Source organism: Myotis daubentonii, chromosome X, assembly GCF_963259705.1.
Source record: "Myotis daubentonii chromosome X, mMyoDau2.1, whole genome shotgun sequence".
In the NCBI taxonomy this organism is placed as follows: domain Eukaryota; kingdom Metazoa; phylum Chordata; class Mammalia; order Chiroptera; family Vespertilionidae; genus Myotis; species Myotis daubentonii.
The window spans coordinates 99,979,487-100,006,482 of NC_081861.1; the positions used below are offsets into that span (position 1 = coordinate 99,979,487).

General features: G+C 41.6%; 2 protein-coding genes across 2 annotated transcripts in view; both read left to right on the top strand.

Annotated features, from left to right (window-relative positions):
• ARHGEF9 (Cdc42 guanine nucleotide exchange factor 9) overlaps positions 1 to 26,996 on the top strand; it is a 330,612-nt gene that overhangs the window by 79,352 nt on the left and 224,264 nt on the right. The gene's annotated exons all lie outside the window — the stretch shown is intronic.
• LOC132225044 (translation machinery-associated protein 7) lies at positions 21,783 to 22,173 on the top strand. The gene has a single exon (XM_059680253.1). It carries the CDS (start codon positions 21,803 to 21,805, stop codon positions 21,992 to 21,994), a length of 192 nt encoding a protein of 63 aa, XP_059536236.1. The 5' UTR covers positions 21,783 to 21,802; the 3' UTR covers positions 21,995 to 22,173.

Consider the following 26,996-nt stretch of genomic DNA (forward strand, 5'->3'; position numbering starts at 1 on the left):
AAAACACATAGTGCCAAGAAGGTGAGCAAACATATTAAGAACAGTATGCCATATATGCCAGGTCCCTTGAAACAGCAAGGATGGACCGGCTCCCAGCAGCACACTATAAGTCTGAGTCCTGTATTCCCCAGTAAGGACAGGTCTCATAAAATTATGACACGCGACCTCCCCCAAAGTCTTTCCAGCTCTCCTATTCCTGGAAATTATGACTTTTTATTTCACTGTATGTGAAAGGAATTTTCAATGCTACTGTGATGATTTGGCCTGGAAAACAATGAGGAGGTGGGGGCAAGTAGGCCTGGGAAGATGAGTCATCTAGGTTGTAGATGGCATACCTTATTTAGTAGGGTAGAGAGAGATGCCTGGCAAGGAGAGAGGAATCTTTAAGGCAAATTAAAAATGGTATTTCTCACACTTGCAGCCTGTGCCTAGAACTAGGGCAATGATCCTGGAAGTCAATGATTCAGGAGACGGTAACTGCAGAGGTCCACAAGCCACAGACCAGTCTAGCAATGGGGGCTGGGAAATCTACTGCTTATACTGTTTATTCTACTTTTATATGTTTTCAAAATTTTGAGAGTGATCTCCCTCAGTCAAAAGTGTAAGTGGCTTGGTTTATACTCAAGCCAAACTCAAGTAGGCCTGGGTTGCCAAAGATAGAATGTCCAAGCTATACATAAAACATATCAAAATAACATTGCTGAGACTGAAGCAAAGATGGGCTTTAATTGCTCCCACCCCCATACATGCATTCTTTTACCTCATAGTAGTATCCAAGGTGTGCCCTCAGAACTCTGGGGCTTCCCCAAATCACTTGATCAATCTCTACTTCCTCTTTTTATACATTTTTGTTTATTATGGAAACTTTGAAACACATACAAAAGTAGAGAAAACAGCCCTAACCGGTTTGGCTCAGTGGATGGAGTGTCGGCCTGCGGACTCAAGGGTCCCTGGTTCGATTCTGGTCAAGGGCAAGTACCTTGGTTGTGGGCACATACCCAATGGGGAGTGTGCAGGAGGCAGCTGGTCGATGTTTCTCTCTCATTGATGTTTCTAACTCTCTATCCCTCTCCCTTCCTCTCTGTAAAAAACCAATAAAATATATTTTTTAAAAAAGTAGAGAAAACAATATAATGAACCTCCCTATGCCCAGCTTCAACCATTATTAATTTATCTATTCCTCCATCCATTCCTTCACCACACTTCTCTGGATTACTTTGCAGCAAATTTCTGCCATATGGTTTTATCTAAAAATAGTATTTATCTTTAAATTGCAAGGCTCCAACACATTATAACTATAATACCATTATGAAACCTAAAAATATGCTAAGAAAAATTTCTTAAATATTATCCAGTATTCAATTAGTGTTCAGATTTCCCTGGTTGTCTCAAAAGTGGTACTTTTTAAAAAATTTCTTTATTGATTCAGGTATTACATATGTGTCCTTATCCCCCCCATTTACCACCCCAACTCCCTCACTCATGCCCTCATCCCCCTGTTGTCTGTGTCCATTGGTTAGGCTTATATGCATGCATACAAGTCTTTGGTTGATCTCTCCCCCTTACCTCCACCTTCCCCTACTTTCACTCTGAGGTTTGACGGTCTGATCAATGCATATCTGTCTGTTTTTGTTCATCAGTTTACGTTGTTCATTATATTCCATAAATGAGTGAGATCATGAGATATTTATCTTTCTCTGACTGGCTTATTTCACTTAGCATAATGCTCTCCAGTTCCATCCATGCTGTTGCAAATGGGAGGAATTCCTTCTTTTTTGCCGCAGTGTAGTATTCCATTGTGTAGATGTACCACAGTTTTTTAATCCATTCATCTGCTGATGGACACTTCGGCTGTTTCCAAATCTTAGATATGCTGAATTGTGCTGCTATGAGCATAGGGGTGCATTTATTGTTTCTGATTGGTGTTTCTGGTTTCTTGGGGAATATTCCTAGAAGTGGGATCACAGGGTCAAATGGGAGTTCCATTTTTAGTTTTCTGACAAACTCCATACTGTTCTCCACAGTGGCTGCACCAGTCTGCATTTCCACCAGCAGTGAAAGAGGGTTCCTCTTTCTCTGCATCCTCGCCAACAGTTGTTGTTTGTTGATTTGTTGATGATAGCCATTCTGACAGGTGTGAGATGATACTGCATTGTCATTTTGATTTGCATCTCTTGGATAATTAATGACTTTGAGCATGTTTTCATATGTCTCTTGGCCTTCCTGCTGTCTTCTTTCGAAAAGTATCTATGTAGGTCCGTTGCCCATTTTTTGATTGGGTTGTTTATCTTCCTTTTGTTAAGTTGTTTGAGTTCCCTGTAAATGTTGGAGATTAAAACCTTATCAGTGATAACATTGGCAAATATGTTTTCCCATAAAGTGGGCTTTCTCTTTATTTTTTGATGGTTTCCTTTGCTGTGCAGAAGCTTTTTATTTTGATGTAGGCCCATTTGTTTACTTTCTCTTTAGTTTCCATTGCCCTAGGAGCAGTATCAGTGAAGAAATTGCTTCAGCATATGTCTCAGATTTTGCTGACTGTGGATTCCTCTAGTATTTTTATGGTTTCCCATCTTATGTCTATGTGCTTTATCCATTTTGAGTTTATCTTTGTGTATGGTGTAAGTTGCTGGTCTAGTTTCATTTTTTGCATGTATCTGTCCAATTTTCCCAATACCATTTATTGAAGAGACTGTCTTGACTCCATTGTATGTTCATGCCTCCTTTGTTGAATATTAATTGAGCACAGTGGTGTGGGTCAATTTCTGGGTTCTCTATTCTATTCCATTGATCTATATGTCTGTCCTTGTGTGAGTACCAGACTGTTTTGAGAGCAGTAGCTCTGTAATACAGCTTGATATCTGCTATTGAGATCCCACCTACTTTCTTCTTCTTTCTCAGGATTGCTGTAGCTATTCGGGGTCTTTTCTTATTCCAGATGAATTTTTGGAAAGTTTGTTCTAGGTCTATGAAATATGCCATTGGTATTTTAATGGGGAGTGCATTGAATCTATAGATTGCTTTGGGTAGTATGGACATTTTGATGATGTTGATTTTACCAATCTATGAACACATTATGTTCTTCCATCTGTTTATGTCTTCCTCTGTCTCTTTTTTCATTGTCCTGTAGTTTTCTTCGTATAGGTCTTTTACCTTCTCTGTTAAGTTTATTCTTAGGTATCTTAACTTTTGTGGTGCCATGGTAAATGGGACTGCTTTTTTAGTCTCTCTTTCTGTAAGTTCACTATTGGTGTATAGAAATGCCATAGATTTCTTGGTGTTAATTTTATATCCTGCTACATTGCCAAATTCATTTATTAAGTCTAAAAATTCTTTGGTGGAGTCTTCAGGGTTTTCTATGTATAGTATCATGTCATCTGTGAATAAGGACAGTTTTACTACTTCTGTTCCAATTTGGATACCTTTATTTCTTCTTCTTGTCTGATCACAATGGCTAGTACTTCCAGTACTCTGTCGAACAGGAGTGGTGAGAGTGGGCAACCTTGTCTTGTTCCTGTTCTTAGGGGAAATGGTTTTAGTTTTTGCCCATTGAGTATGATATTGGCTGTGGGTTTGTCATATATGGCTTTTATTATGTTGAGGCATGATCCTTCTATTCCCACCTTGCTGAGAGTTTTTATCAAGAAAGGGTGTTGGATTTTGTCACATGCTTTTTCTGCATCAATTGATATGACTATGGGATTTTTATTTCTCAATTTGTTTATGTGATGTATAACGTTTATTGATTTGTGGATATTGTACCAGCCTTGCATCCCCAGGATCAATCCTACTTGGTCACAGTGTATGATCTTTCTGTTGTACTGCTGGATCTGATTTGCTAGAAATTTGTTGAGGATTTTGGCATCTATGTTCATGAGGGATATTGGCCTGTAATTCTCTTTCATTGTGTTGTCTTTATTTTTTTTAGATTTTTTTCCTTTATTGATTAAGGTATTACAAATGTGTCCTTATCCCCCGATTTTCTCCCCATCCCCCCACTCATGCCCTCACCCCCGGTATTTGTATCCATTGGTTATTCTTATATGTGTGCATACAAGTCCTTTGGTTGATCACTCCCCCTTAACCCCACCCTACCCTGACTTCCGTCTGAGGTTCGAGCATCTGATCAATGCTTCTCTGTCTCTAGATCTATTTTTGTTCATCCATTTATGTTGTTCATTATAATCTACAAATGAGTGAGATCATGTGATATTTATCTTTCTCTGACTTATTTCATTTAGCATAATGGTCTCCAGCTTCATCAATGCTGTTGTAAATGTTAGGAATTCCTTCCTTTTTACAGCAGCGTAGTATTCCATTGTGTAGGTGTACCAAAATTTTTTAATTCATTCATCTGCTGATGGGCACTTAGGCTGATTCCAAATCTTAGCTATTGTAAATTGTGCTGCTATGAACATAGGGGTGTATATATCCTTTCTGATTGGTGTTTCTGGTTTATTAGTATATATTACTAGAAGTGGGATCAGAAATCGACTCAAACCACTATACTCAATTAATATTTGACAAAGGAGGCAAGAACATACAATGGAGTCAGGACAGTCTCTTCAATAAATGGTATTGGGAAAATTGGTCAGACACATGCAAAGAAATGAAAGTAGATCACCACCTTACACCATCCACAAAACTAAACTCAAAATGGATAAAGGAATTAAATGTAAGATGGGAAACTATAAAAATATTAGAGGAATCCGAAGGCAGAAAAATCTCAGACATATGTCAAAGCAATTTCTTCACTGATACCACTCCTAGAGCAGTGGAAACTGAAGATAAAATATACAAGTGGGACTACATCAAAATAAAAAGCTTCTGCACAGCGAAAGAAACCATCAAAAAAAATTTAAGAAAACCCACTGCATGGGAGAACATATTTGTCAACAATATCTTTGATAAGCGTTTGATCTCCAACATTTACAGGGAACTCATACAACTTAACAAAAGAAGACAAACAACCCAATGAAAAAAATGGGCAAAGGATCACAATAGACACTTTTCGAAAGAAGACATAAGGAAGGCCAAGAGACATATGAAAACATGCTCAAAGTCACTAATTATCTGAGAGATACAAATCAAAAGAACAATGAGGTACCATCTCACACCTTTCAGAATGGCTATCATCAACAAAGCAATGAAGTACAAGTGCTGGTGAGGATGCAGAGAAAAAGGAATCCTCATGCACTGCTGGTGGGAATGCAGACTGGTGCAGCCACTGTGGAGAACAGTATGGAGTTTCCTCAAAAAGCTAAAAATGAAACTTTCATTGTCTTGTCTTTAAGTGGTTTTGTTATTCATAGAATGAGCTTGGAAGTGTTCCTTCCTCTTGAATTTTTTGGAATAGTCTGTGGAGGATAGGTTTTAGTTCTTCCTTGAATGCATGGTTAAACCCCCCTGTGAAGCCTTCTGGCCCTGGGCTTTGTTTGCTGGAAGCTTTTTGATGACTGCTTCAGTTTCTTCCATAGTTATTGGCCTATTGAGACTTTTAGATTCTTCTTGATTGAGTTTTGGAAGGTTGTATTTTTCCAGGATTATGTCCATTTCCTTTAGGTTGTCTAGTTTGTTGGAATAGACAGTTGTTCATAGTATTTTTAAAAAATACTTTGTATTTCTGTGGGGTCTGTTGTTATTTCTCCTCTTTCATTTCTGATTTTGTTTATTTGGGTCCTCTCTCTTTGCTTCTTGGTGAGTCTGGCTAGAGGTTCATCAATCTTGTTTATCCTTTCAAAGAACCAGCTCTTTGATTCATTCATCTTTTGTATTGATTTTTTGGTCTCTATATCATTTATTTCATCCCTGATCTTTATTATGTCCATCCTTCCACTCATTCTGGGGTTTTCTTGATGCTCTCTTTCTAATTCTTTGAGTTGTAGAGTTAGATGATTTACTACCATTTTTTCTTGTTATTTGAGATAGGCTTGTACAGCTGTAAACTTCCCTCTCAGGACTGCTTTCATTGTGTCCTATAGATTTTAGATTGTTGTGTTTTGATTGTCATTAGTTTCCAGGATGTTTTTAATGTCTTCTTTGATCTCTTTGGTAACCCAATCATTGTTTAATAACATGCTATTCAGCTTCCAAGTATTTGAATTTTTTGGATTGTTTTTATTGTAGTTTATTTTATTTCTAATATTATGCCATTGTAGTCTCAGAAGATGTTTGATATGATTTCAGTCTTCTTGCATTTGGGGAGACTTTGCTTGTGAACCAATATGTGGTCTATTTTTGAAATTGTCCCATGTGCACTTGAGAAGAATGTATATTCCGTGACTTTGGGGTGAAATGTTCTGAAGATGTCAAGTCCATCTGATCTAGTGAGTCATTTAGGATTGCTGTTTCTTTGCTAATTTTGTGTCTAGAGGATTTATCCAGTGATGTCAGTGGTGCATTAAAGTCCCCTGCTATGATTGTATTGTCAATGTCTCCCTTGATATCTTCCAGGAGTTTTCTTTTATGTATTTGGGTGCTCCTGCATTGGGTACATATATGTTTATCAGTGTTATATCCTATTGATGTATTGATCCCTTTAGTATTATGAAGTGGCCTTCCATATGTTTTGTTATTGCCTTCACTTTGAGGTCTATTTTGTCAGATATAAGTATTGCTACCGCAGCTTTTTTTTCATTTCCGTTTGTCTGAAAAATATTTTTCCATACCTTAACTTTCAGTCTGTGTGAGTCCCTTGTTCTAAGATGGGTCTCTTATAGACAGCATATATATATGGGTCATGTTATTTTATCCATTCAGCCACTTGATGTATTTTGATTGGAGCATTTAGTCCATTTATGTTTAAAGTTATTATTGATAGGTACTGGTTTGTAGCCATTTTTATTTTTTGTGCCTGTGTTCCTTCTTCCCTTTTTATTTCTTCTTTTTACTCCAGTCCCTTTAGCATTTCTTGCATTGCTGGCTTGGTAGTGGTAAATTTCCTTAGCCTTTTTTGGTCTGTGAAGCTCCGTATTTCCCCTTCAATTTTGAATGATAGCCTTGCTGGATAAAGTATTCTTGGATTCAGTCCCTCGCTTTGCATCACTTTATAAATTACCCTCTATTCTTTTCTGGCCTTATGTGTTTCTGTTAAGAAATCATTTGATAATCTAATGGGAGATCCCTTGTATGTAAATTTCTGTCCCTCTCTTGCAACCTTCAGGATTCTCTCTTTGTCCTGAACATTTGCCATTGTAATTATGATGTGTCTTGGTGTGGGTCTTTTCGGGTTCATCTTTTTTGTGACTCTCTGTGCTTGTGAGGCTATTTTCTTCCCCACATCAGGGAAGTTTTCTGACATTATTTCTTCAAATAGGTTTTCTAACCCTTGTTCCTCTTCCTGATGTTCTGGCAGCCCTATTATTCATATGTTGCTTCATTTCATGTTGTCCCATAGCTCCCTTAGGCTCTCCTCCTGTCTTTTAATTTTTCTCCAATTGGAGTTCAATTTGGATGTGCTTTGCTTCCCTGTTTTCTAATTCACTAATTTGGTCTTCCACTTCTCCTAGTCTACTGTTGAAACTTTCCATGGTGTAAAAACATATTGCATCTATATCACTCATCATTTCTTCTTGATTCTTAAAAAGTTGTTGATTTTTTCCTCCATCCGGTTTATGGACTGTATGACCCTTATTCTGAATTCCTTTTCTGACATATTGCATGCCTCTTTTTTACTTAGCTGCATTTCTGGTGATTCCTCCTTTTCTTTCCTTTGGGCTTTTTTTGTCTATCCCTTTTTGATCTCACTGACATATATAGATGTCAAGTCATGCAGTGGCTGCTACTTGGGTGGCATTGGCTCCTCAGGCTGTGGTTGCTCCTTGGGCAGTCGCAGTAGCGGCAGCTCCTCAGTTGTCCGCGGCTCCTCTGTTGGGTGCTGTTTGCAGCAGTGCTGGTTCCTCTGACTAGTTGTGGGAGGCTGCTCACACAGCTGCTGTTCCTTGGACAGAGGCAGGCCACATGAGGCTGCTGCTCTTAGGCTTGGGGCAAGCTACTCACCAGGCTGCTGCTCCTTGGACAGGAGTGGGCTGCTTGCATGGTCACAGTGCCCTAGGCTATAGTGTTGAGCTGGTCAGAGGGGAGAACACTTCAGAGATCACAGGAGCCTGTGCCTTGGGTGGTTGGAGACTTGGTGACCGTGGGACCACAGCCGAGGTAGCAGGTCCCTGGCAGGCGTGGCTGTAGAGTCCCAGGTGTTATGTGAGGGCACCCTGGGTGGAGGTGAGGCTGGGCTCCTAGTTACAGCAGCTCTCCCCTTCAAAAAGGCGAGGCCTCTGAGGAAGAGCCAACCTCCTGGTACTGTTTGAAATGGTAACAGAGGCTGCCTCATTAGGTGAGCCCATTTAGCCTGCCCCCGAATGTCCTGCGGGGTCTAATTGTGACACACACACACACACACACACACACACACACACACACACACCACATGACCACACACTCCTCTTTTGCTCCCTCACTCACTCATGTTCTCTCCATCACTGCCACCTTCTTCCTGCCTCTGTAGTTGGGTCTGGGGTATTATTGACCTGTTCATGGATGGAGTTTCCTCTCCAGGTGTCTGGTTATGTGGCTCTCTCTCTAGTACATTGGCCAGACAGGATAAAATTCACCTCGACACGAATGTACTCATGACACCGATAACCCCAATATAAGTGACCACCTGAGAAAAGAGTATTAGGGAGAGAAAAGAGAGCACAAATGATCAAAGAGAGAGAAAAAAAAGATAAGAGAGAAAAGAAAAAGGAGAATATATATAGAAAACACCACAGAACAAACAGAATAACAACAAATTACAAACCCCCAGCATAGAGGGTTGAGGCAGAATCTGTAGAGGCTGAGCTTATATACAGAAAATAAGGTTAAGAATTGGATGAATATGGGGAGGATCTCAATTCAGTATAAAGGAAGTTGAAAGGGGATGAGTGGATAAGAAGAAAGAGAATGAGAAGAAAATAATAATAATAAATTTACAAAAAAATTGATTTTAAAAATGGTATAAATTTTTATTATTTGCGAATAAAAAATAGCAAATAAAACATTTGTGACATGTTTCTTTGTCTCCACATTTTGGCTGCTTCCCTGTGTTAATAGAGTGACTTTGTGTGCTAGGTGTCCTATAGGGCCCAGTGGCTCAGCCTCCCCAGTCACCTGAGGTGGATCCTCTTGGTGCACCCTTTCTGGGCTGTGTGCACAGTCTTGTTGTAGTTAAGCTTTGATTGCTGTTAGTATCACTGGGAGGAATTGACCTCCAGACCAATTGGCTGTGAGGACCAGTTGTGTCTACAATGGGAAAATTGCTGTGCTGGAAAAACCCTTATGGGGCAGGACTTGCTTCAATGGGGCTTTGGTGCTCACTGAGTCTGCCCCCTGAGTTTGTTTCTTATGGATCTGAAGAGTTGTAATCTGGTGTGGTCTCACTTTGACCACTGGGTACACTGGCTCTTAGATCTCCAAGGAGATGCAAAGTCAGCCACTGCCTTAGGCCACCCAGCAGGAGCAACAGAGAGATCTGCAGATTCCTCCTCTTTGTTTGAGGTTTGGAGGTGCCCAGATGAGGCACAGCTGTGAAGCAATGTAGGCTGCTGATGAGCTTTAGGCTTTCTTTTGGAAGCTTTGGGGTTCTTTGACCCAGCTGCAGTTTGTTAGGATAGGTTGCAAAAGGACAGGTCATTCATATGCAAAAGCCTCTGGGCACAGCTTGGGTGGGGTTGTAAATTGGGTGGGGTGTGATCTCAGGGAATCACCCATGCAGGAATGATGAACACTGCGAGCACCTCTGAGAGAAAGCCACCCTTGTGTTCCAGCCTGATGCCAGACAGACCAGTTTCTTCCCGTATGAGTCTGGATCCCCAGAGTCTTGCCAGGAGCTGGAGTTCAGAGTAGTTGGGAGTTTGTATCTCCCTTCCGATTGAAAAAGACCACAGCGTGCCCAGTTCCCAGCCCATTTAGCATGCCTCCGTACGTCCACTCTTCTGCACTTCTGCACCTCCTACCAGTCTAGATGTACTTTTCTCTTTCCCTCTAGTTGTTGGACTTCCACTCAGCCAGCCTTCCTTTGGTTCTGGATGATATCCATTTTGTCTTTTAGTTGTAGTTTTGATGTGGTTGTGGGAGGCAGCAAGTACAGGCATTTACCTATGCCGCCATCTTGGTTCTTCAGGAAATTTTCATATACTCTCACAGTGCTGTGGGTGAGAACATCTGCCCTATGCAATAAAGCTTCCACAGCATATATTAACCCCTTAACGAAATACTCTGGGTAACATGAGTTTAGGACATTGAGGCAGATAGAAGTGCTTTGGCAATGGCCTGAAGATGTTCATTAGCAACTCAAAGAAATGCTTGTGGCCCCCTTTAAATTTACAAATGTCCAGGAGTTCATGCATCTGGTGGGGAAGCAGCAGCTCACTTTGGAGGTGTCCTCTCTAAAAGGCCGGGGATACCTCCAAGATGAGCTTGGATCACCTGGTCCCCAATTAATATGCGATCTTTCCTCCAAGTTAAATTTGCTGGCAGATAATTAACTTCCAGTTGCTGAAGTGTATCAGGGCCTGAAAGGGGAAAGGAAACCGAGCAACCAATTGCATAGCTTAGCAACCAGTTTCCACACATTAGTTATAGCAGTGTGGGAGTCTGTCTGCAAAATGGCTACTGCTGGATCTGGGAAGACAAGTCACAAATTAGCCACACAGCCAGTTGCAGGTACAAAGTAAGGGGAAAGCACACTGCCACTAACTCACTGGTTACTTACTTATTTCTGGACCTCAGCTTCCCTAACTGTTGTTAACATAAGAAACATTCTAACTTGTAAAAAATTTTTGTGAGTTTATTTGAATCAAACTGTTGACAATTTCCAGGAAGCAGAATCTCAATGTATTGAGATAATACTCCAATAAATGGCAGTTTTTCACCTTGTTTTATACATTACAATCAAAAGAGGAGATATAAGTGGGTTACATGAACTCCACTGGTGAAAGATTAGGGAGGCAGGAGAAAGCAAAATGGGGAAAATTCTGGGATTAGATAAAAAGGAAAATTATAGACACATTTATTTTTTTCTTAGGTAGGTGCAGGATAGGTGACAGTCAACAGTTCACAGCTAACAGTGACAATGAGGGAATCTGTAGTCTGCACCCTGGTGCAATTTGTTGTGCCCTGAGGAGTCCAGAAAAAGGGAATTTACAAGTTACCCTGACATTCCACAGGTATGTTATCTTAGATGGAAAAAGACAATAGGCTCAATAAAGACCAAAGTTGAACTTCTTCAGGGAAGATACTGGCCTAGGATATGACTACCCACTATAAACTGATTTTTAATTCAAAGGTTTTAATTTCAGACCATCCTTTCTGGTTACTTTAGGTCTCTGAGTTTGCAAGGCAGCCATGCCGGCCTTACCTGAGTTAGTCAGGTTAGTATGTGGTCCCTTTTCATCCACACTGTAAAATAGGGATAGTTTGAATGGATCAAATGAAAAATGTCTTCACTTTTTTAGCAAGTACAACCTTGGATTAAGAGTGTTTTTAGTTTTGTATTTATCACTTATAGATCACTTGCCATGTGTATTTGTTTCCTATTTCTGCTGACCAAATTACCACACACTCGAAAAGGGTCTCACTAGCTAAAATTAAGGTGTCATAAGACTGCATTCCTTTATGGAGGCTTTTGGGGAGAATCTGTTTTCTTCTTTTTCCAGCTTCCACAGGCTACCAGCATTTTTCAACTCATAGCTATCTTCTATTTTCAAAGCCATCAATGACTAGTCAAGTCTTTCTCACATCACATCACATCACATCATTCTGATACCAAATCTTCTGCCTTCCTCATGTATATTTAAGCATTTTTTATGACATTGAGTCCACTGGATAACCCAGAATAATCTCAATATTTTAAAGTAATTGATTAGTAACCTTAATTCCATCTGCTGCCTTAATTTCCCTTTGTTATATAACCTAATTCGTTCACAGGATCCAAGATTTACAAAAGCAGACATCTTTGGGGAACCATTATTCTGCTTACCACATCATGTGTTAGGCACAATTCTAAGTGTTTTACATGTATTGACCTCATAAAATCCTTACAATAACCCCTCTGAAACAGAAAGTATTACTATTTCCATTTTATAGACAAGGAGACTAAAGCATGCTGAGGTTAGGCAGGTTTCCCAAGGTCCTGCAGCTAAGAAGTGGTAGAGTTAGAATTTGAGCCCAGGCAAATTCTAACTTCAGAGTTTATATTCTTGCCCAACCAACTATGCTGCAGATGTCCCAACCAGTTTGGAAAGGAGTCTCATTTAACTGTATACACCCAGTGCCAGATTCACATGTTTATCACATTGAATCCAGTAAGCAGGCATTTACTAGTATTCAAAGAACAGGTATGTACACTTGATTAGAGGCAGAAAGCTATAAAGAATAATTTATGAATTAGACATAAAATGTCTGGGGCAGGGAGAAGGACCAAAAGAAAGATTTTTTTAAATCTTTATTGTTGAAAGTATTACAGAAGTCCCCATTTTTCCCCCATTGACCTCTTCCAGACTGCTTCCATCTCCTCCCCAAGCCCTCACCACCCCATTGTATGTGTTTATGGGTTATGTTTATAAGCAAACAAGTTCATTGGTTGATCTCTTCCCACCCAGTCTCCCCTGCCTTACCTTTGAGGTTCGACAGTCTGTTCATGCTTTTTTTTCTCTAGGTCTATTTTCATCAGTTTATTTTGTTCATTAGATTCCACATATGAGTGAAATAATGTGATACTTGCTCTGACTGGCTTATTTTGCTTAGCATAATACTCTCCAGGTCCATCCATGCTGTTGCAAATGTAAAAGTTCTTTCTTTTTAATTGCTGCATAGTATTCCATTGTGTAAATGTACCACAGGTTTTTTATCCACTCATCTGCTGAGGATCACTTAGGCTGTTTCCAAATCTTAGCTATTGTAAATTGCGCTTCTATGATCACAGGGATGCATATATTCTTTCTGATGAGTATTTCGGGTTTCTTAGGATATATTCCTAGAAGTGGGATCACTGGGTCAAGTGGGAGTTCCATTTTTAATTTTTTGAGGAAGCTCCATACTGTTTTCCATAATGGCTACATCAGTCTGCATTCTCACCAGCAGTGTATAAGGATTCCCTTTTATCCACAACCTTGCCAACACTTGTTTGTTGATGATAGCCATTCTGACAGGTCTGAGATGATATCTCATTGTTGTTTTGATTTGCATCTCTGGGATGATTAGTGACTTTGAGCATTTTTTTCATAGATCTCTTGGCTTTCTGTATGTCCACTTTGGAGAGTGTCTATTTAGGTCCTTTGCCCATTTTTTGATTGGATTTTTTGTCTTCCTTTTGTTAAGTTGCATGAGTTCCCTATAAATGTTGGAGATTTATCAGATGTATCGTTGGCAAATATGTTCTTTTTCTTAGGTATTTCACAAATACAGGGTAAGCTATAAGGGTTATACCTAACTGTATGGTTTCCCCACTATTTATCTTTAGCACCCCAAGGACAAAACTTTTACATTTGTTTTATCTATTAGGTGTTACAGGATTGAGATATAACAGTGACAAATAAAGGCAGACTTTTTTTACATTTATTTTTTTTACTCATGTGAAAAAGATGTAGAAGTAGGCTGTTCAGGGCTAGTATATAATTTGCATCCTTAGCATGTGATTTGCATCCTCAAGGTCACAAGATGGCTACTGGAACTCCAGCTGTCACATTATAAACAGTGGGAAGGGCAAAATGCAATCATTTTAAGGAACTTTCCCAGAAGCTCCACCTAAGAGCTTCGAGGAACCTCTTATTTGCCACTTGGCAAAAGAGGCTAAGGCACATTCATACACAAGAAGAAGGGTTTTTGGTAGATAACTAGTAGTCTCTCTACCACAATTAAGAGTGAGAAACAAGCCTCTTACCATAGTCTGTGGCTCTGCTTCCTCAGCCTATGTTCCTCCTGGGAATCCTGAGAAAGGAGCTTCTATCCACCCCTCCTTTTTTGGAGATTGTAGCAAGGTTTACTGTGGGGGAGACCAATCATTAATGCTTATAAGGGCTTAGTTGATAAGTTACATGAGAGATATTGCAGATTGAATGTATTTGGTGATAGTGAGGAGCATGACAAACTGAAGATCGCATGCCTTTTTAAAAGGAGGCAGCTAGTACTCAGTTCCACTGGATTTTGACTATACTAGTATGTAAAAGTGGGCTTATTTTGCTAGATCTTCTGATTTTGTTCAATAGAATTTGTAAATCTAGGTTTTCTTGTGCAATATCCTGCTTTTTAAATATTGGATTAACTTTAAAAATATGACGTAACCTAAACATAGAATCCAACCCCAGCACACTAGTTTTCAACCACTGGTGTAATGGAAAGAGCACTGGATTTGGAGAACAGAATTCTAGGCCCAGATGTGTTGTATGATCATGTGCATCTTCCTGTCTCTGGGTTTCAAATTCCCAATCTTTCATCGGAAAGTGACTATAGAATTTCTATGGAATCTTTGATCTTTGATGCTCTCTATATTTTTTCCTTATATGTAACTAGAGGTCCGGTGCACCAATTCATGCACGGGTAAGGTCCAGCCAGCCTGGCCTGCCCTGATCGGGGCTGGGGCTGGCTGAGAGGAGGGGCTGCGGGTGGTTGGGAGACCGGCCTCACCCCCTGATTGAACTCCTGGTTGAGGGGACAATTTTCATATCAGTTTTATTATATAGGATAGCTAACTGAAATGTTACTTTCTTTAAAACTTTTTAGATATTTGTTTAAAATTTTACTTTTTAAGAAACATAACTTATCATATATTGATTTGTTACCTCTGAACTTGTCATCTGGGAAAAATATCTAGTCCCTTATTTACCATTTGTTGTCAAGACTTTCTTAGCTATAACCTACTTTCTTCATCCAATTCACTTAGAAATTTTAAGGCCACTGGATGTTATATTGACTTATTATTATTTTTTTTTTTTGCTTTTGTTAATCCTCACCTGAGGATACTTTTCCATTGATTTTTAGAGAGAGTGGAAGGGAGGGAGCGGAAGAGAGAGAGAGAGAGAGAGATCAACATGACAGAGACACATCAATTGGTTGCCTCCTGCTTGCACCTTGACTGGGACGAGGATGGAATCTGCAACCCAGGTATGTGCACTTGACCTGGAATCAAACCCACCACCTTCAGTGCATGGGCTGACACTCTAACCACTGTATAACACTGGCTAGGTTGAACTTAATTTTTTTTTAATGTGTGACATCCACTAAAATGATTGGTATTGTTGTCTAGCTCGATTATTTTTTTATAACATTTCAGCAAGGGTGAAGAGAGGATGGGAGTGAGGCTTAAAATTAATCAAATCTAGGAGGAATTCCTCTGGAGATAGTGCAAGAAACAAAGAGCTGATGGCAGAAGGGATCAAAAGTTAATAAAAAACTGCTACTTTTTGAGCAACTACAGGTACTTTATATAAGTCATAATTTGATCTACCCACCAACCAAAATGAGGCATTATCTTTACCATTTATAGTGTGGGGCAAGAGCTGGTAAACTTTTTCTATAAAGGGCGAGATAGAAAATATTTTAGACTATGCACCACATTAGGTCCCAGTTACTTATTTTTTTTAACAACCCATTAGAAATGTACAAGATGTACAAAAACTGGTCTTGGGCAGGATTTTCCCCATACCTGCTTGTGCCTGGTGTAAAAGGTTAAAAGCATTTACACTAGAGACAGCAGGGTTAAAATCCTGGCTTCACTTATCACTAACTGTGCACAACTGAACAAGTCACTTAGCCTCTCCCTACCTCAGTTTCTCCATCTATAAAAACGGGATAATTATTGAAGTTACTTCACAGGGTTGTTATAAGAAATCACTGAAGTCATTATTTGTAAATGCTTAGAACAGTGCCTCACACACAATGTTTACTGAATAAATAAGAAAGCCTAGAATCTGATTTAAGAATGGAAGAAGCATGTTTGCTTCTCTAATGTGCTTCTAATTATACCCAATGGGTAGCTACTCCCTCTACATCTGTTACTGGTGGGCCAGGTTCTCCAATTTGCTTTGCTCTCTGTATTAAATGCCTCAGATGACACACCAAACACACAGCATTGCTGGCTACTCCATCCCAGGCCCATGTGCACTGAACCAAAACTTGATGCCACACTGCCTCTATATAGGGTGCTTGGAAGCTATTCGTTAGGGAATAAACCTTGCTCTTCCCTGAGAATATGTACCACTAATTGTATAAGCTTGCTATGGGGCTAGCCCCCTTCTTTTTTTTCTTTTCTTTTTTCTGCCGCCCCCCCACCCCCACCTCACCCCCACCTCACCCCCACCCCCACCCCCACCTCCACCCCCACCTCACCCCCACCTCACCCCCACCCCCACCCCCACCTCACCCCCACCTCACCCCCACCCCCACCCCCACCCCCACCTCCACCCCCACCCCCACAGGTCGGTTTTCCGACCCTCCCGGTGTCCGATGCCCATCTCTCTGCGCTCATGCCTAGGCCTTGGCACCAATGAAGTTTGCTATCCCGGGCTCCTCCTATAAAAATATATGAAGCCGCGTACGAACTTCCAAAGTTGTTTAGGTATGGGGACCGGCCTTCTACTCTCAGAGAACCCATTGCAGGGGAAAGAAGCACGGCAGACGCCCTGTGAGACTGGTTGGGACGAAAGGGTTGTGGCTCCCTTCCTCATTCAAAACCGGATTGAGACTAGCTGCATGCAGGGCGCAGCTGCTCGCTCGCCCATCTGCCAGCAGCCGCCGCCAGCCGCCCAGCCCCAGCCCCGCGCGCCACAGCCGGCAGCATCTAGCGCCCACCCGCGGTGAGGGTGCCCATAGCCCCCTTCTTAATCCCTAAAGAACCACTCTCAGCATTACTTGACAAAGTTGAACACTCTCTTATTTTTGAAACTCTCTCCTTCTTGGTTTCCAGGACACCACACTCTTGGTATTTTATACTTACTTCCTAAGCCTCTAAATCAGTGATGGCGAACCTATGACATGCGTGTCAGAGGTGACACACGAACTCATTTTTTTGGTTGATTTTTCTTTGTTAAATGTTATTTAAATATATAAAATAAATGTAAAAAATATAAGCCTTTGTTTTACTATGGTTGCAAATATCAAAAAATTTCTATATGTGACACGGCACCAGAGTTAAGTTAGGGTTTTTCAAAATGCTGACACGCCGAGCTAAAAAGGTTCGCTATCACTGTTCTAAATGTTGGAAGGCCCCAAGACTCAGTCCTTGGACTTCCACTCTTCTCTATTTCTACTCCCTTCTTTGGTAACTTCATCTAGTGAGGGGGTTCTTGTTCCAGCATCAAGAAGGGTTCAGCGCCCTAGCTGGCTTGGCTAAGTGGATAGAGCATCAGCCTGCAGACTGAAGGGTCCCAGGTTCGATTCCAGCCAAGGGCATATGCCTGGGTTGCAGGCTCCATCCCCAGTAGGGGGTGTGCAGGAGGCAGCCAATCAATGATTCTGTCTCATCATTGATGTTTCTATCTCTCTCTCCTTCTCCCTTCCTCTCTGAAATCAATAAAGAAATATATTTTTTTAAAAAAGAAGGGTTCAGCAATCTGGAGAAGGGGCTATATGTAACTTAATAAAGAGTCCAGAGACAAAATATAATTTTGAAAGGCATTGGGGGTCAGAGGAACCTAGCTAAAGAAACTAAGTTCTCGTCTCAGGACCCCATGTTTTTTATTAACACAATTTGTCCTAAGGCGAGGTGGAGATATACACTTCAAAGGGTAGGGTTTCATATACACAGTCCATTGTCAGAATGGAAGAATTTGCCTACGGCTGTTCAGGTGTTTGGCCAATAGGAGGCAATAACATGTAGATTAAGATGCCCAGAGCTGTCTGGCAGCAAACAATCAATTTAATGTATCCTTTTCAGGTTTGGGGAAATGCCCTTGCCACTCCAGATGATTCAGCCCTGCTGTCCTGCTGGAATTGGCTTCCGGCAATCTAGCCTCATGGCTTTAAGTAACATTAACACATTAACAACGCCAAAATTTATATCTCCAGCCTGGCCTCTCTCAACACATATGTCTAACTGCCTACTTAACATCTCCACTTGGATATCTAATAAGCATTTCAAACTTAATATGTTCCAAACTGTACTCAGCTCTTGCCAAACTGAGCTCTAAAACCCACACCTGCTTCTCCTGCACTCTTCCCTCTGTCAGTTAGTAATAATGAAAGGTTAAAATCAATGGTGCACAGGCAAGCTAAATATCCAACTCAGAAGGTGAATAAAGAAAATTTGAATTTATTTAAGGAAAAGGGGATGGGGATATTCAAAGAGAAGGGCTATACAGCACTGAACCAAAGGGTATTGAGTTCATGATGGCAGCAAAAAATATACTTAGGACAGTGAAACAAGGAAGGATATAGAAGAAGCAACAGGAAAGCCTAGGCAGGGCTTCTCTGGCTCACTGACAAGTCAGAGAAAAGGGGGCCTTGGAGACAGGTTCAGGGAGTTAGCCCAGGATGAGCTGCAGCTGCCCATTGCTCCCCTGGCTGAAGTCTCATGGGGTCCCTTAGAGGTTAGGGGATATGTTCCTGTGGGGGAGTGAGGGGGGCGGGAATGGCATGGCCATGCTCCTTGGAGGGAGAGGGCACACTGGGTCCTTTGTCCTGAGCATATTTATCTCTCTCTTGCAGATGGAACTCTTAGGGGAGGTCTCAGGGGAGGGTCTCAATAGAATATTCATCAGCTTTCCAGGTGTGCTCTTTCAGTGTTGTGGTCTCCACCCATTGGTCGATTGATTGTTAGGAGGGCAGGGGTCATTTGTCAATTCAGCTGGTCCTGAGGCAGCTACTGGGTCACTTGTCTGATTTTGCTGCTTTTCTGGGCCTGGAGCTGAAATACAACTGAGGCCTAGATGTTATCTTTAGGGAGGAAAAGGTCAGGAGTCTAAACCACATGACTAGTGATAGGGAGGATAGGTTACCCTGGGGACAAGGTTTTTGTTTTTCCAGTTTTTTCCCTTGCTAGGCATCCAGGGCTTTCTGCCCTGGTGAGTTTCTGTACCTGGCCTATCATTCTTGCTCTGCTCATGTCTGTCTAACAAGTAACTTCCAGATACTACCTTTTAGTTGGTCAGACCAAAACTTTAATGATTCATTTTCCCTCACACCCCACATCCAATCCCTTAGGAAATCCTGTTGGTTCTACCTTCAAAATGTATGTAGAATCAATTACTTCTCACTACTTCCTCTGCTGCCACCATAGTCTGAACCACCATCATCTCTTACTACGAGCACTACATTACTCTTCTTACTGCTGTTTCCTCCTTTAACAATTTACAGTCAATTATCTACACAGCAGCCAGAGTGAGCTTGTTAAAACTTAATTCAAATCACATCACATGTTTCTCCTCTGCTCAACATCCTTCAGTTATCTCCCATCTCACTCAGAGTAAACACCTAATCCTCACAATAATCCCTAAGATCCTACATGATCAGCCCTCATTGCCTCTGTGACCTCATCTCCATCACAGTCTCCAGTGCTCACTCCACTCCTCTCACACTGTTTTCCTTTCTGTTCTTCAGAGCCACCAGGCACACTCCAGCATTGAGGCCTTGCTTGATATTCCATTCACCTGGAATACTCTGGCCTCAGATCTCTGCATCACTTTCTCACCCCATCAGGTCTGATTCACCTGTTGTTGTTTTTTCAGTGAGACTGTGTCTATCTTTTAAAAAATTTCACACTTGCCATTATTCTCTCTGTTTTTTTCCCAACAGCAATTATAACTGTAATTCTCTAACATATCATACATTTTATTTGTTTCTTTGGCATGGGTCTCTTCCTGCTGGAATATAAACTCCCTGGAAGCAAGGATTTTGACTTATTTTATTCACCAATACACTCCTAATTCCAGGAATAGGAATTCCCTAGCACATAAAAGCTACCTAATAAAATTATTTGAATAAATGAAACGAACTCTCTCCCATTGCTTCCTTATAATGTTTTCCTTCTCTCCAATAATATGAAATAGGCATAGCCATCCGGAAAGGATCCAAAGGCATGTTCACAGAGGAATCACACCCCAAAAGGAAAGAAAGAGTGGTGGAAAGTAAGCAAGTGGTCTTATGCCTGCCCATATTTCATTTGTCTGGTTGCCAGTGTTTCTTGAGGCTCTTTCAATGTGGCTTTGGGCTTTGGGGACTGGGGTATTTTCACTGCTCTTAACATAATTTCCCCCCGAGCCTGGGCCCCCTTATCCTCCTGGCCATCCTGCATACTAGACCCCAAACACCTTGCTCTTTGACAGGTTCAGATTTCTCACAGGAATGAAGTGACAGACACACATGACTGCTAGTAGAGACTAAAGGCTGTGTGGGGCCACTAGGTGTGTGTGTGTGTGTGTGTGTGTGTGTGTGTGTGTGTGTGTGTGACTTAATAGTCTGCATCTTGTCTATACCAATTGTATGTGGGTGTCTACATACATGGTTTTCAACAGTGCTGGCAAGGTCCTTCTTTATCTTTAGAGGTCCTTACTGCAAACCCTTTAACCCTAACTCTACCTCAATCCTGCAGTTAATCACCACCATCAGAGCTAATACATGCCAGGCACTGTGCTAAATGTTTATGTGTATTTTATTTATTTACTCTACACAGCAACTTTTTTATATAGGTGCTATGATCATTTCTGTATTCCAGATGAGGAAACTGAGATCCAGAGAGATAAGTTAATTAGCTCAAGTATCTATCTGGCTGCCAGCTGATGTTGGTTTAGGATAGCATATTTCAAACTCTTCTGAATATATATATATATATATATATATATATATATATATATATATATATATATATATCTCACAACTAACATACAAAATTGAAACTAACTTTTCACAGAATAAAACCCTTAATATTTGTTTTGTAGTCTGATATTTTCACTTCAGTTACAAAAAAAGAGTTGGTCAGGCCCTGGCCTGTTTTGCTCAGTGGTTAGAGGGTCGACCCACAGACTGAAGGGTCTGGCTTCAATTCTTGATCAAGGGCATGTACTTGCATTACAGGCCCAATCCTGCTTTTAGTTGGGGTGTGAGCAAGAGGCAACTGATTCATGTGTCTCTCTTACATCGATACTTCTCTCTTCCTGTCTCTCCTGTTCCCTTCCACTTTCTCTAAAACTCAATGGAAAAAAATGTCATCAGGTGAGGATTAGGATAAAAACAACAAACAAAAAAGCTGGTCAGGATACACCTCATGAATTTTACCAAGGAGATGGACCCACTTCACCATTAATTAAAGGATTGTAAACAGCCCTTTGAAAATCACTGCTTTAGGGTGTATGCCCATTTTCAAAGCTATTTGCATTTCTCAGAGACCTCTAAAATGGTTCATGCCCCAAAGGGAATCATTATATTCCTGGAATGACAGGCATTGGGGGACAGGGGATTGAGGCACCAATAGCATGCCTCAGAGTGCCTGGTGAAAGTTTGACCCTGCATGGCTTGCCCTACCCCTCTTAGAATCTACTCTGACCTTCTTTGAACCCAAGCTCAGCCATTTTTTCTCCTTTCACAGAACATCAATTCATTCAACAAACATTTTTAGTTTCTCAAGACTAGGTGCTTTTACAGAAGCTATTGGAAAGCAAAATTATGTGGGGTGACCAACTCATAATAAGCTAACTACATAAAGCAAGCAGTAATAAGGGTAATAAAAAGGGTGCCCATCAAATGTCGTGAGCATGCATAGAAAGGGAGATTGATTTCAACTTGGGTTGAAACTTCATAAAAGATATGGCTTTGGTCTGGGGCCGGGGCGGCAGGCACCATGTCCGGCCACGAAGGTGACAAGAAGCCCCTGAAGCAGCCCAAGAAGCAGGCCAAGGAGATGGATGAGGAGGACAAGGCGTTCAAGCAGAGGCAGAAAGAGGAGCAGAAGAAACTCGAGGAGCTGAAAGCGAAGGCGGCGGGGAAGGGCCCCCTGGCCACAGGTGGAATTAAGAAATCTGGCAAAAAGTGAACTGTTCCTTGTGCCTGGGGAAATGGTGATCCTTAGTTCCATTCCTGTTTTGACATCAGGATTCCCTGTCATCACATCTCTTGCCACCTATAGCTAAAATGAAGTGTTGTCTTGGAGGCTGTGGGACATTTAAGAATAAACTTTTGTAAAAAAAATAAAATAAAATAAAATAAAAGATATGGCTTTGAGCCTGACCAGAAAGGATGACTAAGACTTAGACAAGCAAAAGTAGGGGAGGAATTTTCAGAAGATATTAAAACAAAACAAAACAAAACAAAAACTCGTGAGCTGGAAAGTATGGATATGTAGAGAGTCTGAAGAGTATTTAGGCTAGGTGGAGAGAATTGTTAATATCTTGCTACTTTATTCTGTAAGCAATGGGGACTCATTAAAAGTGTTTCATCAGCCCTAGCTGGTTTGGCTTAGTGGATAGAGTGTTGGCCTGTGGACTGAAGGGTCCCAGGTTCGATTCCAGTCAAGGGCACGTGCCTGGGTTGCAGGCTCAAATCTCCAGTGAGGTGCATGCAGGAGGCAGCCAATCAGTGATTTTCTGTCATCATTGATGTGTCTATTTCTCTCTCCCTCTACCTTCCTCTCTGAAATAAATAAAAAGTCTTTTTAAAAAGTGTTTCGTCAGGGGAGGATCAACCGTTAGGGTTCTAACTCTGGCAGCAGTGTGAAAGTGGATTAAAGTGGATTGGAGGGCAGCAAAAATGGAGGTAGGTGAACAGTTAGGAGGCTGATGTGATAGTTCAGGAGAGACATAAATGAGGGCCTAACGTGGAGCAATGGTGGTGGATGTAGAAAGGAGGGGATACACAGAAGAAATGCCATAAGGGTTGAAGCAACAGGACTTGACAACTAATAATATGTATGTGTGTGCAGGTGAAGTCTTCTGTCCTCCTTCCCAGTTTTCCCTCAACCCAGGGCTTCTACAGCAGTCTGATGAACTCTGAATCCCCCTATACTAGGATAGAGGAAGAATGGGTATGGCTGGGTGGTTCCTGCTGAGCAAAAGGTGAGGGAGAGGAGATAGTTAATCATAGGCAAGCCAGGAGGCCAGGCTGGGCTTATCCTGTTGCCATAGCATTTCAGAAGATCATAGAATTTTAGAGCAGGAAAGCAACCTTAGGATCCTGCTGTGAGCATGTCCTGCCTAAGCCAAACCAGCTAGGGCTTTTCTTCCTTTCTTTTACTCCCTTTTACTCCCTCTCCTTATTTTCTGCCTTCTCTCCCTGAATCTCCCCAGCACCCCACACCCCCAAGAAAAACAAAACAAAACAAGAAACACAATTTTTTCTCGGAGTTCAGGAGACATCATCTGAAATCTGAGAGATGACTCAAGCACTCAAACCATCCCAATTTGGAGGGGCAAGTACCCCATAAGGAGCCTCACCTTCTGTTAAGTAGATTCTTTGCCAGCTTTCTTTATAATGCTTTTCCTGGTCAAGCACTCCTCTGGCTGAAAGAATCTCTTCCTGTCTTTTCACCACCTCACTGGAGAATGGCATAACAAGCACGTTGAACAAGTTTAGCAGTTTACTCAATGCAGTGAAGGTCAGTGAAAGCTGGGGCTGGAGGCCACAGCTCTTTCTTTTTCACTTCTTTGCTCTTTCTACTGGCCTCTCACTTCTATCAGTGTGGTTCATGGACCAGCAGCATCCACATCACCTGGGAATCTGTCAGAAATGCAGGACCTTGAGCTCCACCCTGTATCTACTGATTCAGAATATTTACTTTAACAAGAATATCCTTGAACATTAAAGTTTGAAAAGCACTGTTCTTCATAGACTACCTCTCTATATGGACACAGTCATTCCTAGAGCAACCCTTTCTGTGTTTATTTGAAACTGTGGAGGGGGTAAAGAAACTGAAGGTCAGAGAGCCCTGGAGGGCAGGGGTTACTACTCGGATATCTTCAGAGGCTAGGCAGGGGGTCTGACTCTAAAGGAAACAGTTGCTACTCAACTCCAGCTGATTGTTGCATGGTGGGAATAGCAGCCTATATATATCACATCTTCTTTATCCATTCATCTTCTGATGAACACCTAGGTTGCTTCCATATCTTGGCAATTATAAACAATTCTGCAATAAACATGGGGCTGCACGTGTCATTTTGAATTAGTGTTTTCATTTTCTTGGGATAAATAACCAGAAGTGGAATTGCTGGGTCATATTGCAACAACATGTATGGACCTGGAGGGTATTATGCTAAGTGAAATAAGACAGAGAAATACAAATACCATATGACTTCACTTATATGTGGACTCTAAAAAAAGTAAACAAATAAACAAATAAAACACAAAGAAGATTCATAGAACAGAGAACAAACTGATAATTGGAGGGTGGTAAAAAGTGAAGGGGAATAAAAGGTAAAAACTTCTAGTTGTAAAATACATAAGCCACAGAGGTGTAGTGTACAGCACAGGGAATATAGTGAATAATATTATGATAAGTTTACATGGTGACAGTTGGCTACTAGACTTAGTATGGTGATCACATTGTAAGGTATATTATATACATATAGTGGCCAGGTGCATAAAATTCATGCACAGGGGAGGGGTCCCTCAGCCCAGCCTGCACCCTCTCCAATCCAGGATCCCTCGGGGGATGTTCAACTGCTGGTTTAGGCCCAATCCTGAGGACATCTCTCTCACAATACAGGACCGCTGGCTCCTAACTGCTCACCTGCCTGCCTGCCCGATCATCCCTTCTGGCCCCCTGCCAGTCTGATCAACCCTAACCGCCTCTGTCTACTGGCTTGGTCGCCCACAACTGCCCCCCCTCCAACCTGGTCACCCCCAACTTCCCCCACCCCGCTGGCTTGGTGGCCCCTAACTGCCCCCCCACCCAGCATGGTTGCCCCTTACTGCCCCCTGTCCCAGCCTGGTCACCCCTCATTGCCCCCCTCTGCTGGCCTGGATGCCCTTAACTGCAACCCCCTGCCGACCTGGTCACCTCCAACTGCCCCCCCCACCGCCGGCCTGGTTGCCCCACACTGTTCCCTTCTGCCAGCCTGGTCACCCCTCTGTCAGCCCGGTCACCCCCAACTGCCCCCCTGCAGGCTTGGTCACCCCCACTGCCCGCCCCCCCTCTGGCCTGGTTGCCCCATACAGCTTGCTGCTCAGTCGTTTAGTAATCCCTCACTAACCCCCCTGCTGGCCTGGTCACCCCACGCAGCCTGCTATTCAGTCATTTGGTCATCCCTCACTAACCCCCCTGCCACTGCCAGCCTTGTCGCCCCACTCAGCCTGTTAGGTTGTCCGTTCAGTCGTCCGTTTGGTTGTGATGGCCCCTTGTTCTATATATATATATATATATATATATATATATATATATATATATATATATATATATATATATATATATGTTGTTTAACATCCAACACATTTAAAAACAGTATGGTGAGCTGTTGGATACACACTCCATTTACAGTCTCTTATGTAGTCTAGGTTTGTTTGTTTTTAGCAACAGGGATTCTTTGATGAAACAGAATCTTACCTGGAAGCTTAATGGATTAAGCAGATGAAAGAACTACTCTGGTTGAAGTGAGGTCCAGAGCTTCTCCCACTCAACCTATCCCATGTCCTCCAGGACTAAGAGTAGCCTCTAAAGGACTCTCCCTACACTCTATAAATACACAGGCCAAAAAGCACTGAGACCCCTAGCAAGTTTGGCTCAGTGGATAGAGTGTCAGCCTGTGAACTGAAGGGTTGAGGATTCGATTCTGGTCAAGGGCACCTATCGGGTTGCAGGCTCAATCCCTGGCCTCAGTAGTGGCATGTGTGGGAGGCAATCAATCATTGTGTTTCTTTCACATCAATGTTTCTCTCGCCCTCCCTCTCTCTCTAAAAGTCAATGGGAAGATATCCTTGGGTAAGGATTTAAAAAAAAAAACACATTGAGAGATTCTAACACCATTTGACAGATGAAAAGGCTGCATAGCTTGTCTAAGGTCACACAGCAACTGACTTTTTTGCATGGTTCTCTAGTGCAGCCTTTCATCAATGGAGGATTTATTCTACAGTAGCACTGGCAGGTAGGCTTCCAGATTCTGCTTGGATGCCTTCAATGATGGGAAGCACACCAATTCATAAGGTTGGACACTAACATGAGAGTTTGGCTTGCCAGAGAATCTCTGAACAGATACATATTATTCATGAGCTCTGCAGGTCCTGAATCCACCCAACTGAGTTGACACCTCTGTCCATCTGATTGAAAATCTTCATTCAGTTATTTCAGTTCCTGCCTTTGTACTGAAAATGAATAGTGGACTGAAAAGTAAATTTCTTAGATAGACAGGAAGTTATTTGAGGCTAAAGGTATGGAGTGGGAAAAAGAGAAGAGGGAACAAAAGAGGAAAGATGACAGTGCTAAGAAAAGTGGATAAATGAGATGAACTTGAAGTCATTTCATTTATACAAATTTGAAAGTCCCATAGCTGGGCTGATTGAATTTGCTTTACCACAATCTTCAATTGGGCACTCAACACTTTCAGAAAACCCTAGTATGTGTCTCTAATGTGTTTGCTTTTTTTTTTTTTTTTTTAGTTTCCCTAAGACACTGCCTGTCCACCTTAGTTGTGCATTAGAATCATCTAGGGATCTTATAAAAATCCTGATGGCCAGGCTATACCTTATTCCAATTAAATGATAATCCCTGAAGGTGGGATTTAGTGTTTTTTTATTGATTTTAGAGACAGAGAAATGGAAAGGGAAGACTATATATATATATATATATATATATATATATATATATATATATAGAGAGAGAGAGAGAGAGAGAGAGAGAGAGAGAGAGAGAGAAACATCTATGTGAGAGAGAAACATTGATCGGTTGCCTCTTGTATGCACTCTGACTGGAAATCAAACCTGCAACCTAGGTATGTACTCTGACTGGGAATCGAACCCATGATCTTTCATTGTCTGGGATGATGCTCCAACCAACTGAGTCACACTGGCCAGGGTTAGACATCAGAGTTTCTTAAAACTTTCCTGGTGAT

Coding starts and splice junctions, on each gene's coding strand:
- LOC132225044 (XM_059680253.1), top strand. CDS start 21,803: ATGTCCGGCCACGAAGGTGACAAGAAGCCCCTGAAGCAGCCCAAGAAG.